The sequence below is a fragment of the Artemia franciscana genome, chromosome 16 (genome assembly GCF_032884065.1).
Source record: "Artemia franciscana chromosome 16, ASM3288406v1, whole genome shotgun sequence".
NCBI lineage: Eukaryota > Metazoa > Arthropoda > Branchiopoda > Anostraca > Artemiidae > Artemia > Artemia franciscana.
In genome coordinates this window covers 26,219,818-26,233,059 of record NC_088878.1, presented here as the reverse complement: position 1 = coordinate 26,233,059, position 13,242 = coordinate 26,219,818, and the positions used below count along the sequence as shown (strand labels likewise).

The 13,242-nt window shown below is 37.2% G+C and overlaps 1 protein-coding gene across 2 annotated transcripts in view; it reads left to right on the top strand.

Annotated features, from left to right (window-relative positions):
• The window catches only part of LOC136037277 (formin-binding protein 1-like), a 124,095-nt gene that overhangs the window by 62,455 nt on the left and 48,398 nt on the right, over nt 1-13,242 (top strand). For both annotated transcript variants that reach the window (XM_065719914.1, XM_065719913.1), the window contains exons 5-6: nt 3,895-3,986; nt 9,768-9,933. In XM_065719914.1, the coding sequence (XP_065575986.1) occupies nt 3,895-3,986; nt 9,768-9,933 (258 nt within the window). The remainder of the gene's footprint in view (nt 1-3,894; nt 3,987-9,767; nt 9,934-13,242) is intronic.

Genomic DNA, 13,242 nt, shown 5'->3' with positions numbered 1-13,242 from the left:
CAATTTGAATCAGATCCGGGGACATAGAGGGTTGGAGGGGGGGAACAGAAATCTTGGAAACCGGAAATCTTGGAAAACACTTAGAGTGGAGATATTGGAATGAAACTTGGTGGGAAGAATAGGCACAAGTTATAGATACGAGATTGACATATTTGGTACGGATCCGTTCTCTTTGGGGGAGCTGGGGGTTGTTAATTTGGAAAAGTTAGAAAAATTGAGGTATTTTTAACTTAAGAACGGGTTTTGATATTTAGAAGGAACTCATTTCTCAGAGCTCTTATTTCAAATCCCCATCAGATCTGTTGACATTAGGGGGAGCTGGAGGGGGAAACCAGAAATCTTGGAAAATGCTTATAAATGTCGTAGATACGTGACTGACGTAACCGGATTGGATCTGCTCTCTTTGGGGGAGTTAGATGGTGGGATTCAGTGCTTTGGCGAGTTTGGTGCTTCTGGACGTGCTAGGACGATGAAAATTGGTAGGCGTGTCAGGGAGCTGTACAAATTGACTTTATAAAGTCGTTTTCCCCGATTCGAACATCCGGGGGGCTGAAGGGAGAGGAAAAATTAGAAAAATTGAGGTATTTTTAACTTGTGAGTGGGTGACCGGATCTTAATGAATTTTGATATTTAGAAGGACCTCGTGACTCAGAGCTCTTATTTTAAATCTCGACCGGCATTAAGCCTCTGATTTTCCTTTTAAAGCAATCTATTGATTCTTAGAATTTTGCTAGAGCTCATACCATATGAGCTCTTGGCTCTTCAGACCTCGTCACAAGTGACGTATGAGCTCTTAGCTCTTGTTTGAATTCCTTCCTGTGAAATTTCGGGCCAATGATTTTTCTGTTGTCCTTCTGTGGGCTATGTTGTAAAACTATTCCAAATTATTTATTTGCTTTTTTTTAACTCGTTCCCGTGAAATTTGGGGCTGACCATGTTTATGTTGTCCTTCTGTGGGCTATGTTGTTAAACTATTCGAAATTATTCATTTGCCTTTCTTTTACTCGTTCATGTGAAATTTGGGGCCGACCATTTTTCTGTTTCCCCTCTATGGGCTATCTTGTAAAACTATTCGAAATTATTCATTCGATATTTTTTACTCGATCCCGTGAATTTTGGGGCTGACGATTTCTCTGTTGTCCTTCTGTGGGCTATGTTGTAAAACTATTTGAAATTGTTCATTCGCTTTTTTTAACTCGTTCCCATGAAATTCGGGGCCGACCATTTTTCTATTGTCCTTCTGTGGGCTATGTTGTAAAACTATTAGAAACTATTCATTCGCTTTTTTAGCTCGTTCCCATGCAGTTTTGGGCGAATGAACTTACGAACAAGTGATCAGATCTTAATGAAATTTGATATTTAGAAGGATCTTGGTCTTCAGAGCTCTTAGTCTAAATTCCGAATAGATCTGGTGACATGGGGGGAGTTGGAGGGGGAAACTGGAAATCTTGGAAAACGTGAAAATTGAGTTATCTTTATCTTACAAATGGGTGATCGGATCTTAATAAGATTTGATATATAGAAAGATTTTATGTTTCAGATGCTCCATTTCCAATTCTAATCGGATCCGGGGACAAGGGGGGTTAGAGGGGGGAAACAGAAATCTTGGAAAACGCTTAGATGGGAGAGATCTGGGTGAAACTTGATGGGAAGAATAAGCGCAAGTTCTAGATACGCGATTGTCATAATTGGAACGGATCCGCTCTCTTTGGGGAATTAGAAAAATTGATGTATTTTTAACTTAAGAACGGGTGACCAGAGAGTTCTTATTTTAAATCCTGACCAGATCTGGTGCCATTGGGGGGAGTTGGCGGGGGAAACCGAAATCTTGGAAAACGCTTAGAGTGGAGAGATCCTGATGAAACTTTGTGGGTAGAATAAACAAATGTTGTAGATATGTGATTGACGTAACCGGACTGGATCTGCTCTCTTTAGGGGAGTTAGGGGGGATCCAGTGCTTTTGCGAGTTTGGTGCTTCTGGATGTGCTAGGACGATGAAAATTGGTAGGCGCGTCAGGGACATGCACAAATTGACTTGATAAAGTCGTTTTCACCCGTTTGACCATCTGGGGGGGGGCTGAAGGGAGAGGAAAAATGAGAAAAAATGAGGTATTTTTAACTTACGAGTGGGTGATCGCATCTTAATGAATTTTGATACTTAGAAGGACCTCGTGTCTCAGAGCAATTATTTTAAATCCTGACTGGCATTATGCCTCTGATTTTCCTTTCAAATCAATCTATTGATTCTTAGAATTTTGCTAGAGCTCATGTCATATGAGCTCTTGGCTCTTCCGGCCTCGTCACAAGTGCCATAGGAACTCTTAGCTCTTGTTTTTTAACTCGTTCCCGTGAAATTTGGGGCCGACGATTTTTCTGTTGTCTTTCTGTGAGCTATGTTGTTAAACTATTCGAAATTATTCATTCGCTTTTCTTTAACTCGTTCCCGTGAAATTTGGGGCTGACCATTTTTCTGTTGCCCCTCTATGGGCTATGTTGTAAAACTATTCAAAATTATTCATTTGCTTTTTTTTAACTCTTTCACGTGAAATTTTTGGCCGACCATTTTTCTGTTGCCCCTCTATGGGCTATGTTGTAAAACTATTCGAAATTATTCGTTCGCATTTTTTATCTCGTTCCTGTGAAATTTGGGGCCGACCATTTTTCTGTTGCCCCTCTATGGGCCATGTTATAAAACTATTTGAAGTTATTCATTCGATGGTTTAAACGATGGTTTTTTTAGGCTTCCCCTTGTACTCTTGAGTAATATTCTTAGCATTATGTGAACATTTTAAGTAATGGTAATGTAAAGGTAAGTAAAGAGGATAAAAATGTTTTGACTCCTGTCTGAAGATGGGTGATATTACCTTTGCAATGAAATTGCACCCAAGAAAATGCGAATCTTTGGTGTTGGAAGTTTGGATTACAACTAGGAGTCGGTTTAGTGGTCTTCAAAGCCCCTTGCTCAGCCAAAACCTTGTGTGTAATGATTAAGATAACACTTTCTTTAGATATTTTTATACCCTATCCTCCTTCCTGAATTAAAATCTTATGCATATCCTTGTTGAAGATCGGAAAGTCCGATCTATAGGCTCAATCTTGCGGTAACCGTTCTTAGTATAACCCTCATCTTATGTTGCATTCTTTTCAAATATGTGTTTCGCTCAATGGAATTAGAGGATTTGCCTTCCAATAATTTTTCCTTCTCTTTTGATGCTTTGAACTTGACAACCGAATGACAAGATACTACTTCCTCAATAATTTGTCATGGTATGGTTGGCAAACATTCTATATATGTGGTATTTTTTTGTGGTAAAATTCTGACTTTGTGAGTAGGTTTTAATGGTAGGCTAATTCAATTTCTGACGTCGCTAATGTCCTTTTTAGCAAATAAGTTTATGTTGAATTTTTCTATATCCTAGAAAAATCCTCCAGGAAGGGGGATTTTTCTAGTTCCTATCTAAGTCACTGCCAGTACTTTCTATTTTCCCGACTGAAAACAATATATGGCAAATATTAAGGGCATATTTCCTTATCAACTTGTACTAATAGCGAGTAGCTCATATGAATGATAGTTGTAAAAAGAAAAACTTTCGTACCTGTTTTTAAAGTATTTTTCTCATAAAAGCAGGGCCGTATCCAGGATTTCCAAGGGGGGGGGGCACAATAGGAATTTTTAAGGGGGGGGCAAAAAAAAATAAAATAAAAAACGCATACAAAATTTGTTTATGTTCGTTTTTGTTATGTTTTTACGATTCAGACAAACATTTCGAGGGGGATTCAAACCCCCTAACCGTACGCCCTTGATACGGCCTTCTATAAAAGCTACATTTTTGTTTCTAAATCCCACGCATAAATGGAAATTATATGTAAATTCATTTTAAGGAAATATTTCAGGTGATGACCGACGGATCAAGGCTACAGTCTGCTTTAAGTCAACAGCTTGCATCTTTGGAGAGGGCTCAAAAAGCCTATGAGAAAGCTCATAGGTAAGTCATCTTTGAAAATACTAGGATTTCGAACATTGATGCCCCCCCATAGTTTAATAATTTTTATGGTTTCCACCATACTTTTCCAATCTTAAAATACTCAACCATACTTTTCCAATCTTAAAATACTCACTGTTACGCCTAAAGAGCGTATCTGACATTTTCAAACTTCTGAAATAATTGCCAAAAGCCTTTTTCTAAGTTGTTTTCAAAGCGATGAGTACCAGGATAATGTAGACCAGGAGGATCGAAGTGTGCTTGAAAATGCATTACCCTGCTGACAGGTTTTGTACGGGGGGGATAAAGGGTTTTTTACATGCTTCTTTATAGTAATTTACGAGTTGGGGGAATATTCAGGGCTCGGAATTAGTCCCAAAGTTTCTTTTTTTGGCTGATGTCCCTTTCAACTCCCTTTTTATGCAGAAAGTTCCTTAGCTTTCCCAAAAGTCCCTAAAATTCCCTATTTGGGAGCATGGTATTTTGTAAGTTGAAACATGATATATTTGAGACCCTCTTTTGATAATATAGCTTCTCCACAAATCCGGTTGTACTGAATTCTTGGCTACGCCATCGCAGTTCAGGAAAAGGCAACAAAACAATGGGAACTTCGTTTGTGGCCAAAATTTATATTAACTGTTGTAAACACAGGCAACTAATAACGCCACAAAATTGGCCTATATGGTGGGTGCGAAGGATTGGTCGTATTGTGGTAACACTCAAGGATAGCTAATTTCCTGTAGCTTCATAAAATGAACTATACCAGTATGAATTTGTTCAAATCGACTTGTATTCCAATGGTGCAAACTATATGTTCTTTCTTTCTAAAGATTAGTTATTAAATTAATAGCAGGTTGAATGTGAAGAGGAGATTACCATGGGTATAAAATTCAGGTGGAAAAAATATTGTATTCAGTGTTCTTCCTGCCGTGTTTAGACCTACTTGTCTTTCAAGTCTTCCAAGTGTATTTAGGAAAGAAAATGAGCAAATACCAATTTTCTTGCTCCTGATTAACTAAAGAAGATATGAGTAACATAAAGATAAACGAATGGTGTAGGATAGGTGATTGAGTTTTCTTTTTACTGCAAAATATGCAGGAAAAACCTTAGCCGTTGCAAAGACTTTTACACTTTGAAACAGCATGCTTAGTTGAACGAGCGCAAGGAATAGGTTATGATTCGTTTCAATCCACTATAGTCACGATTGTTTGGATCTGCTAGGGAACAGTCCCAATCGGATGAGTTATTAGCTAGGAATGCAAGTAACTCCTGAGATGTGTTGTGACAAATATGCTGCTAACAAAGCGGAAATCATCTTGGTACTCAAGTTCTGGCTAGCTTGTATGTCTGTAACTTCGTGTGACGGAATCATTGATGTCTATGAGGCCAATTTCCCTGGTAAGTTACCCGGGATGTCAATGAGTGCGGAATTCACTTGATAACTGATGCACGTCACCCACACTGTAAATAGAGTATTATGAAGGATATAGGTAAATCTCACTTAGTTCTTGACTACGATGAAACTACAGTTGGGAAAAAAACAGCTACTGATTTGAGTAACTTTTGATCCTAAGAGATTAAGTTGTGCGCTGCCATCTGGTGACGTATTTCGTGGGACATAAAACTGGTATGGACATTACAAAAAAAGTGACGTCATGCATTTGGAGCAAGGATTTACCTCTTGAAAGACTAATTATGATAAATAGCAATGTACCTGATGTCAATAAAAAGGTATGGATGCAAATAAATACATTGAAAAAGAAAAAGTCTTTGAAAGAGCTTTTGAACATTGGAATATGTAACAACGCATTCATGAAAGGGCTCCAGGAATTTGGAGAGGAGTCATTCAACGTTGTTGTCATCTCGAGGCATTTTTTTTCTTGGTTTGCCTGTATGATGCAATGATTTCTGAGAATGCCAGAAAAAGTAAATGCGTCCCATAAAATAGTTGTATTTAGACGTTTGGTCCTGCTGTTTACTGAGCTATTGATCTGCAGCCGGCACTCTTGGAGTATTTTTAACATTACGTGTCATAGAAGAAACACTTGAAAATTGTCGCGTCGTCAACACAGTACCTCAAGATTGTAAGTCACCCAAAAAGGAAAGATATCCTTTCAGAACTCCAATTCTTGCATTTATTGTCTGAGCTTTTTACGAAATTCACAGTAGCGTTTCAGAAGAGCGACGCCCTTGTGCACACTCTTCATTCAGAGCTAAAAAACTGTCTTCACACTTTTTTCGTGAGTCTGACAAAAGAAAAATCGAGGGGGGGGGGACCGCTTCCAACACCCTATCCTGGTGATGAAATTTCTAACAGTTTGCTTGAGAACTTGGACAGCTATTTGTAGGATACTATTGTAGGTGAGCAGGTTGAGCTTGCGTTAGGTGCTCAGAAACTCACCTTGGTAGAAAGACAAGGGTACCACCAAAAGGTGCGAAGGCATTTCAAGGCAGCTGCCAAACACTTGATCAAGAAGTGCCCCATCTCTTATAATAGCCTTCTCGAAGTGCTTAGGTGCCTGGATCCCATGGAAAGGAAAAGAGCTAGAAGTCTATCAGACATAGTTGTGCTTGCTCGAGAAATCCGAATAGGAGTAAGTTTTGACGATTTTGGAAGTGAGTGGATATTGCGGCAAGCCGAGAACTCAGTAGAACCAACACCGTCACAGTTTCTGGCATCAAATCCTCTCTATGATGGATGCGTTTGATGGATAAAAGTATATGCTTTTGTTGAAGCTTGTAAAAGCTGTGTTAACATTATTGCACGGCTGCGCTGACGCAGAGGGGTTTTTCGCTCACAGGAATGCTTTTTCCGTCAGACAGAGCATCCTTGTCAAAAATAGTCCTGAATGCGATGCTGTGTGTGATTGACGAATTGAACACATATGGAGGCGAACCCGAAAGGTTTCCTATTCTCTGACAATTGTTGACTTCGGCTATGTTGAAAAGAAAAAGCTGCTGAATGAAGAGTCCAAGAGAAAGAAAGGGAACTGAACGTAGTTGATATATCTAGCAATAAAAAGAAGCTAGATAGACTTGAGGAATCATTGTAAGAAAAGTGGGTTTTTGAAAAACAAAAACGAGAAATTGTTCATGCCTTCTTGGAAGAGGCCACCGATTGCTTACAGAGAGCGGTGGCCTCAAAGGATTCCGTGGACATCACCTTGGAAAATTCCCTACCAGATAATGAGATGAAAACGCGATAAGACGAAAAAACGAAACTGATGAAAAAGAGCGGGCTGAAAAGAAGAATTCTGACCTCATAAGCAAGCTCACTAGTCTCTCAAGAAGTGGAAGAAGTAAATGGGTTAGTTTGCAAGCTCGTCTTATGGATTTTTTTTTTCTACTTGTTTCTACTCTTGAAGTTGCTTTCCTTTTTTTTTGTTTTGAAGAAACATAACTGAAAGTTTGAAGAAAAAAAAAAAAAATGGAGAAACAAAGACCACTGGCCTCATGGGTAAATGAGTGCTTACCGATGCTCGGGAATGTGATGATGAATATATGACTTATTAGTCTGAATATGAATATGAGACTCATTAGTCTCCTTAGTCGTTCTGAAAGGATTCCTGGACATCACCTTGGCAATTTTCCTACTATGACATGAAAACGCGAGAAGACGAAAAAAACGAAACTGATAAAAAAATGTGGGCTGAAAATGACATACAAAAGAAGAATTCAGACCTCATAAGCAAGTTCACCAGTCTCTCAAAAAGTCGAAGAAGTGAATGGGTTAGCTTGCAAGCTCGTCTTATGGATTTTTTTTAAATTTAAAAAGTCGAAGAAGTGAATGGGTTAGCTTGCAAGCTCGTCTTATGGATTGTTTCTAGTCTTGAAGTTGCTTCCCTTTTATTGTTTTAGGAATAAACATAACCAAAAATTTGAAGAAAAAAAAATGGAGAAACAAAGACGACTGACCCGTCTCATGGGAAAATGAGTTCTTTCCGATGCTCGGGAATATGATGATCCTTAGGGTGACTTGGTCACCGTTTCTGATTCGTAAGCAAAGGAATATTTTAATCATGAATGACAAGCGAAATCTTTGCCTTCTTTCAACCCTAAATGTCCCTTTACAAGTCGTCAAGTCCCTTTTCTAATGAGCAGGAATCATTCTGAGCACTGAATATTCAAGAAGAGGTATTTCAAACCCGGCACCCCTCAGTCTGAATACCCTACAATTTTGAACTACTATAATCCAAATTTTCTCAATTTATAGTGTATTGCGAAATAGTATGTTTAGTAGGTAATGGGTCTTGTAAAGCCGAAAATTCTTTTTCCTTGTTTTGTATAAATTATGCCTTTGGTATTCGTGAGAATTGCAATTTGACGAGGAATTAGCCATATTTTTATGTGACAATTTGAGGTGCTTAACCTTTTAAACATTCAAGTAATTAACCAGTGTATATTCAATGCTGCCTCCCAATAATTTGTTCCCGCACACTCCTTTAATGGCGTCTATTCACGGAAACTTGGGAGGGGGTCAAATTGTATTTTTTTAAAAATTTGGGCTTGGACGCAATTTTTTCAATTTTGTCAAAAAAACAGTCCTAAAAGGTTTTTTTTAATTCTAGGGGGAAATTGCCCCACCCTACCCTCGATTAACACACCCTACGCACCTTCGCCAAGAATTCCTGCCTCTATCTGCACCATCATATTCCAGTCTGCTTTAAATCAAATATTACATATCTTGTAATATTTGTTAAACTAAATGAAAAAAAATATTTTTCACATGAAAATATTTTTTATTTTATTTTTCACACGAAAATACACCGCCGCGTGTGAGTACGTCTTTTGAAATCCGGAGATCCGTAAAGGTGTGTCTTGTACGCAGAGGGAGGGGAACTCTCCCTCCTGTAATTGGTCTGAGGAATCCTATCTCTTGTAAAAATTAAAATTGTAACTTTTCCGGTTTGAATCATCTTTCTGAACGTATGGATATAAGTTTGAACCTATGAATAAAGCTATGTGGTAGTTGAAACAGACTGGCTATCTCATGTACATTCGCGCTAAAATTAAAATTATCATTACAGTCCAAAATGGTGGGAGATTGCAGTTTTCTGTGTGACAAATATATTACCAAAAAATTCACTTTTCAAGTATATTTTACCCCTTCCCCCCAAGATTGGAGCTCCTCGTACTTTTTTCAGAATTATGATTGTAGATCAAAAACACTAACCAGGTGTCTTTTGCTTTAAATGTACGGATTTTGGACATTTTTTATTTAGCATTTCATAGAGTTGGCATGTGGCTCCTAACATTCGACTTTGGCACGGAGTGCAAGTCCGTTTTTATATGGTTGATCTTGTATATTTTCACTGTCGAGGCAGTAAAATTAGACTTGTCTCCTTTTTCTTATCTGTAGCCTACTGGCAGATTTAATCCCTCTTTTTCTTCTTCTTTTTTACAGCTGACGACAAAGAAAAGAAATTGTTTACATTTTTAAATGTTTTTTTCCTTGATGCTCTTAAATAAAAAAAAAATTTTAAGTATAGAATTTTGATTGTCAAAAATATATTTAATTTTCGAAGGAATTGTCTGCTACTTGTCTCCATATTGAGAAAGTCAAGGGATTTGACAAGAGTTATATCGGAATTCTATTCAGAAGGGATGGGGGGTAAAAATGGAAAAAGGTTCTTTTCAGTCACTATATAACCAAAGAGTGTGCATCTTCGTGGCATTTTTTTTTTTGGCATTTCGGTGAGAGTGATTCAACCCTGATGAACAGCCTTGAATTTCAAGCCATGACTTCTAGTGGCTACAATTACAATATATTTCTTGGTTTTGCAGGGAATCAGAAAAAGCAGAAGAGGCCTATAAACGAGCAGATGCCGATCTTCAATTATCACGAGCAGAGTTGGAGAAGAGTAAAGCAAACAACGCAATTAAATCTAGGCTAGCAGACGATGCCAAAAATGAATATGCCCAACAACTCCAGAAAACAAACGAACTGCAGGTTGGTGTCACACTATTTGAAATTATGTTCGTATTTGTGCGTTCGTATATGTAAATTATGTGCGTTCGTGAAATTACGTTCGTATATGTACGAAAAATGTGGTTCAAACTTGGTAATGAAACGAACGGAAAGAAAAGAAAGAAAAGAAAGGAAGGAAAGCTGTAATAAAAGAAAGGTTAAGATTGCTAGGGCATGTTCTGCGGATGAAGGATGACAGATTGCCGAAGATTGTCCTTTTCGGTCAACTGTCTAGGGCTAAACGGAAAGCAGGTCATCCGTGGTTGGGGTGGGAGTATGTCATAAAGAAAGATTTAAGGGAAATGTGAACTTCCTTAAAGGGTGTAAAGAGAGAGGCTTTATATAGATTGGGATGGAGGAAGAGCATGCGTAGCTGTGTTGGCCTCAGGTGGCGCTGCGGTGAGTTGGTAGTAGTAATAGTGTGAGTCATTGAAACGGTGATAACTTAGTTTGAAAAGCATGTATGTACACCCATTTGTACTCAAATAATGTCCAATAATACTGCGTTTTTGTATCTTTTGTCGGGTTCAGCTTACAAATACGAAAACTGAAAACTAATATTAATATATAATATATATTTTATTTATATATAAAACTGAAAACTGAAAACGAAAACTGATGCTCTTGCAGTACCAAGGACATAAAAAGTGACAGAAATATTTTGCCTCGTGGCTTCATTCTTGAAAACCAGGATTTTATGATTTTTTGGTTGTTGTTGTACAACTATTAAGATCTTTCTCATTACGTAAATTCTCTCCTTTAGTGCCACGCCAAGCCGAACTGAACGATTATACCGCCCAAATATGATCAAGTACTTCAACTATCAATCTGGCGGTACAAGCATTTACTATTTAACAAATATAGGCTGCTGGAAAAGTGTCAAAACTGAGTAAGAAGAGTGATGTTTTTTTAATCAGAGGGGGAAAAAGGATTCTATTGATATGTCAATAATCAGTTAAAGAGATAAATACCATAAAATGGGATAGTCTACAAGACGTTAGGGTTATATTTTCTCATAGTTTTTAATTATTAAGTCACGGTTGTTGTTTGTGTTTTTCGTTTTTTTGTTGTTTTTTTTCCAGTTTACTACCAAAAAATGGCAGTGTATGTCTTTTGCTATAGCAATCGGGAAAGTTACAGTTTCTTGGAGCTACATGAGCATATATTCTTTTCGCTAATTTTTTGCTGATTTTTCAGAAACGTTCCTTATTTTCAAACTTGGCTACCGTTAAGTGCTAAGACATAACGGTATATACGGGTCTTCTCCATTAAAACAAATGAGTTGCCGGATTTTTCGAATTTTCTAAGATTTAGTCTATATGGTTGTATAGATTCCACTTAACCAATTTAAAGAATCATATTTCATTTTTTATGTCCCTAGAGCTTCAAGCTTCTTAATTTAAAAGTACTACCTTTATTTTTGATTGGCCAATCCTGATTGGGCAGTACTGATTGGCCAATTGTAACATTAACGTTTAAAAGTTAAATATTGCCCAGATCACGAAATTAAGCAAAGGCTATATTATGGATACTATACAATCCCGGTTTTTATTGATAGTTGCTACTGTAGTGTGCCTCGGGCACTATAGCCCTCTGAGATATAACTTCTGGGTCAGTTGGTTTTTTTTTTTCACCCTGTACACATAATTTTATGGCATCCAAAAAGTTCTTCCGAACACGCAGCGCGTTTTTGGACGGGGTAACGTATTTTTGGTGTTTTTTTTTTGCCTTGGTTACAAAACCAAGGCAGGGGGAGCAGCGAAAAACTAATGAAAGTGGAATTGGTTGAGAAATTAGTGTTTGTTACTAATTATCAATCATTTATTTGTGCAAAAAAGTTTTCATATCTGCCTTTTATTTAGTCTTGTATTCAGTTACTTAACTGACGTTGACACACGTAGCAAATTCTTATACACACAGTTATGATCCTAGGGTTAAAGATATATCTCACGAGACTTATAAGAAGTATAGGTATTTGTTTTTGGTTTCTTGGAATAAGGAGCTACTGGGGTGTCATTTATAAGTACATATAAAACAAGGAGATTTTAGGACATCATTTATTAGTATATATAAGATAGGGTCAAATTTATTTATAAAAAATGACTATCACAAGCCCAGAAATGCCAAATTCGTATTTTCGAGTAAATAACCACACACACACACACACCCAAAACATATAGAATAGGCCTAGTCAGGAAAATGTAAAGTCAGTGGGATGTACAGTATATACAAGGCGGTATCCAGGGGATGGGGAGGTTAAGGAGTTTAATCTCACCCTCCCCGAAATGTTTGTCCAGCTCGTAAAAACGTAACAGAAACGAATATAAGCATCTTTTTAATGCATTTTTTAAAGTTCTTTGTACTCCCACAAAAAAACCTTTTGTAAACCCCCTCCCCCCAAGAAAAAAATCCTGGATACAGTTCTGTATATATAGTTGTCTAGATAGGCAGAAAATATATCGTTGTAAAATAATCCTATACGGATATTATCCCTGCGCTCCGAGAGCCCGAGTTCTTTTCTGGCTTATCTGAGTACCTATCTTTGCCGTTCTGATTTCAAGGACCTATATCAATCCTTAACGCAATGCAACTCAAGCTCAGGATCACTGAGTTTACTTTGATAACAAATCGTCATTTTTTGTCAGTTATTAGTTGAATAATATGTACAATAAGTTAGTAACACAGGCAATTTATGTTTCTTTTTATTAAAAAAAAATTTGAACTACACCAACAAAAAACAGCGTGTCCAATTACTGTGTATAAAGTGATTATTTGTAATTGTATAACTGCTTGTTTCGTTATTATTCTTAATCCTGTGTAAGCAACAAGTCCAGAAAGTTTTGTTCTTATGTGACGTGGTTACTTTTTGCTCTCGGCTAACCACAATTGTATTGTCATAGTTATTATATTAGTTATATTACTATTAATTATTATTATATTAATGTACTCGTGAATATGTTAATAATTATTGACTAAATTAGTAATTATGTTAGTGATTAATCACTAGTCTTCAACCCTTCGTGTAATTATCTTGAGATATTACCCCCAGAAGTTCGAAAATCCAAGTTACTTCTTAAAACAAGGCCTAAATGGAACATATTATTTCCTGAAAATATTCCTGGATGTATGTTAAAACACTAGGGGCATCAACTAGGGGATGGGAGTATTTGCTCCCCCTTCATCGCTAAATTATTTTGCTCCCTCCTAATTACAAAAAATACCTTTTTTTGGAATTTAAAAAAATTCATTAAAAAAAATTGAAGACGGAAAAAAATTGCCTTCCTGCCTAGA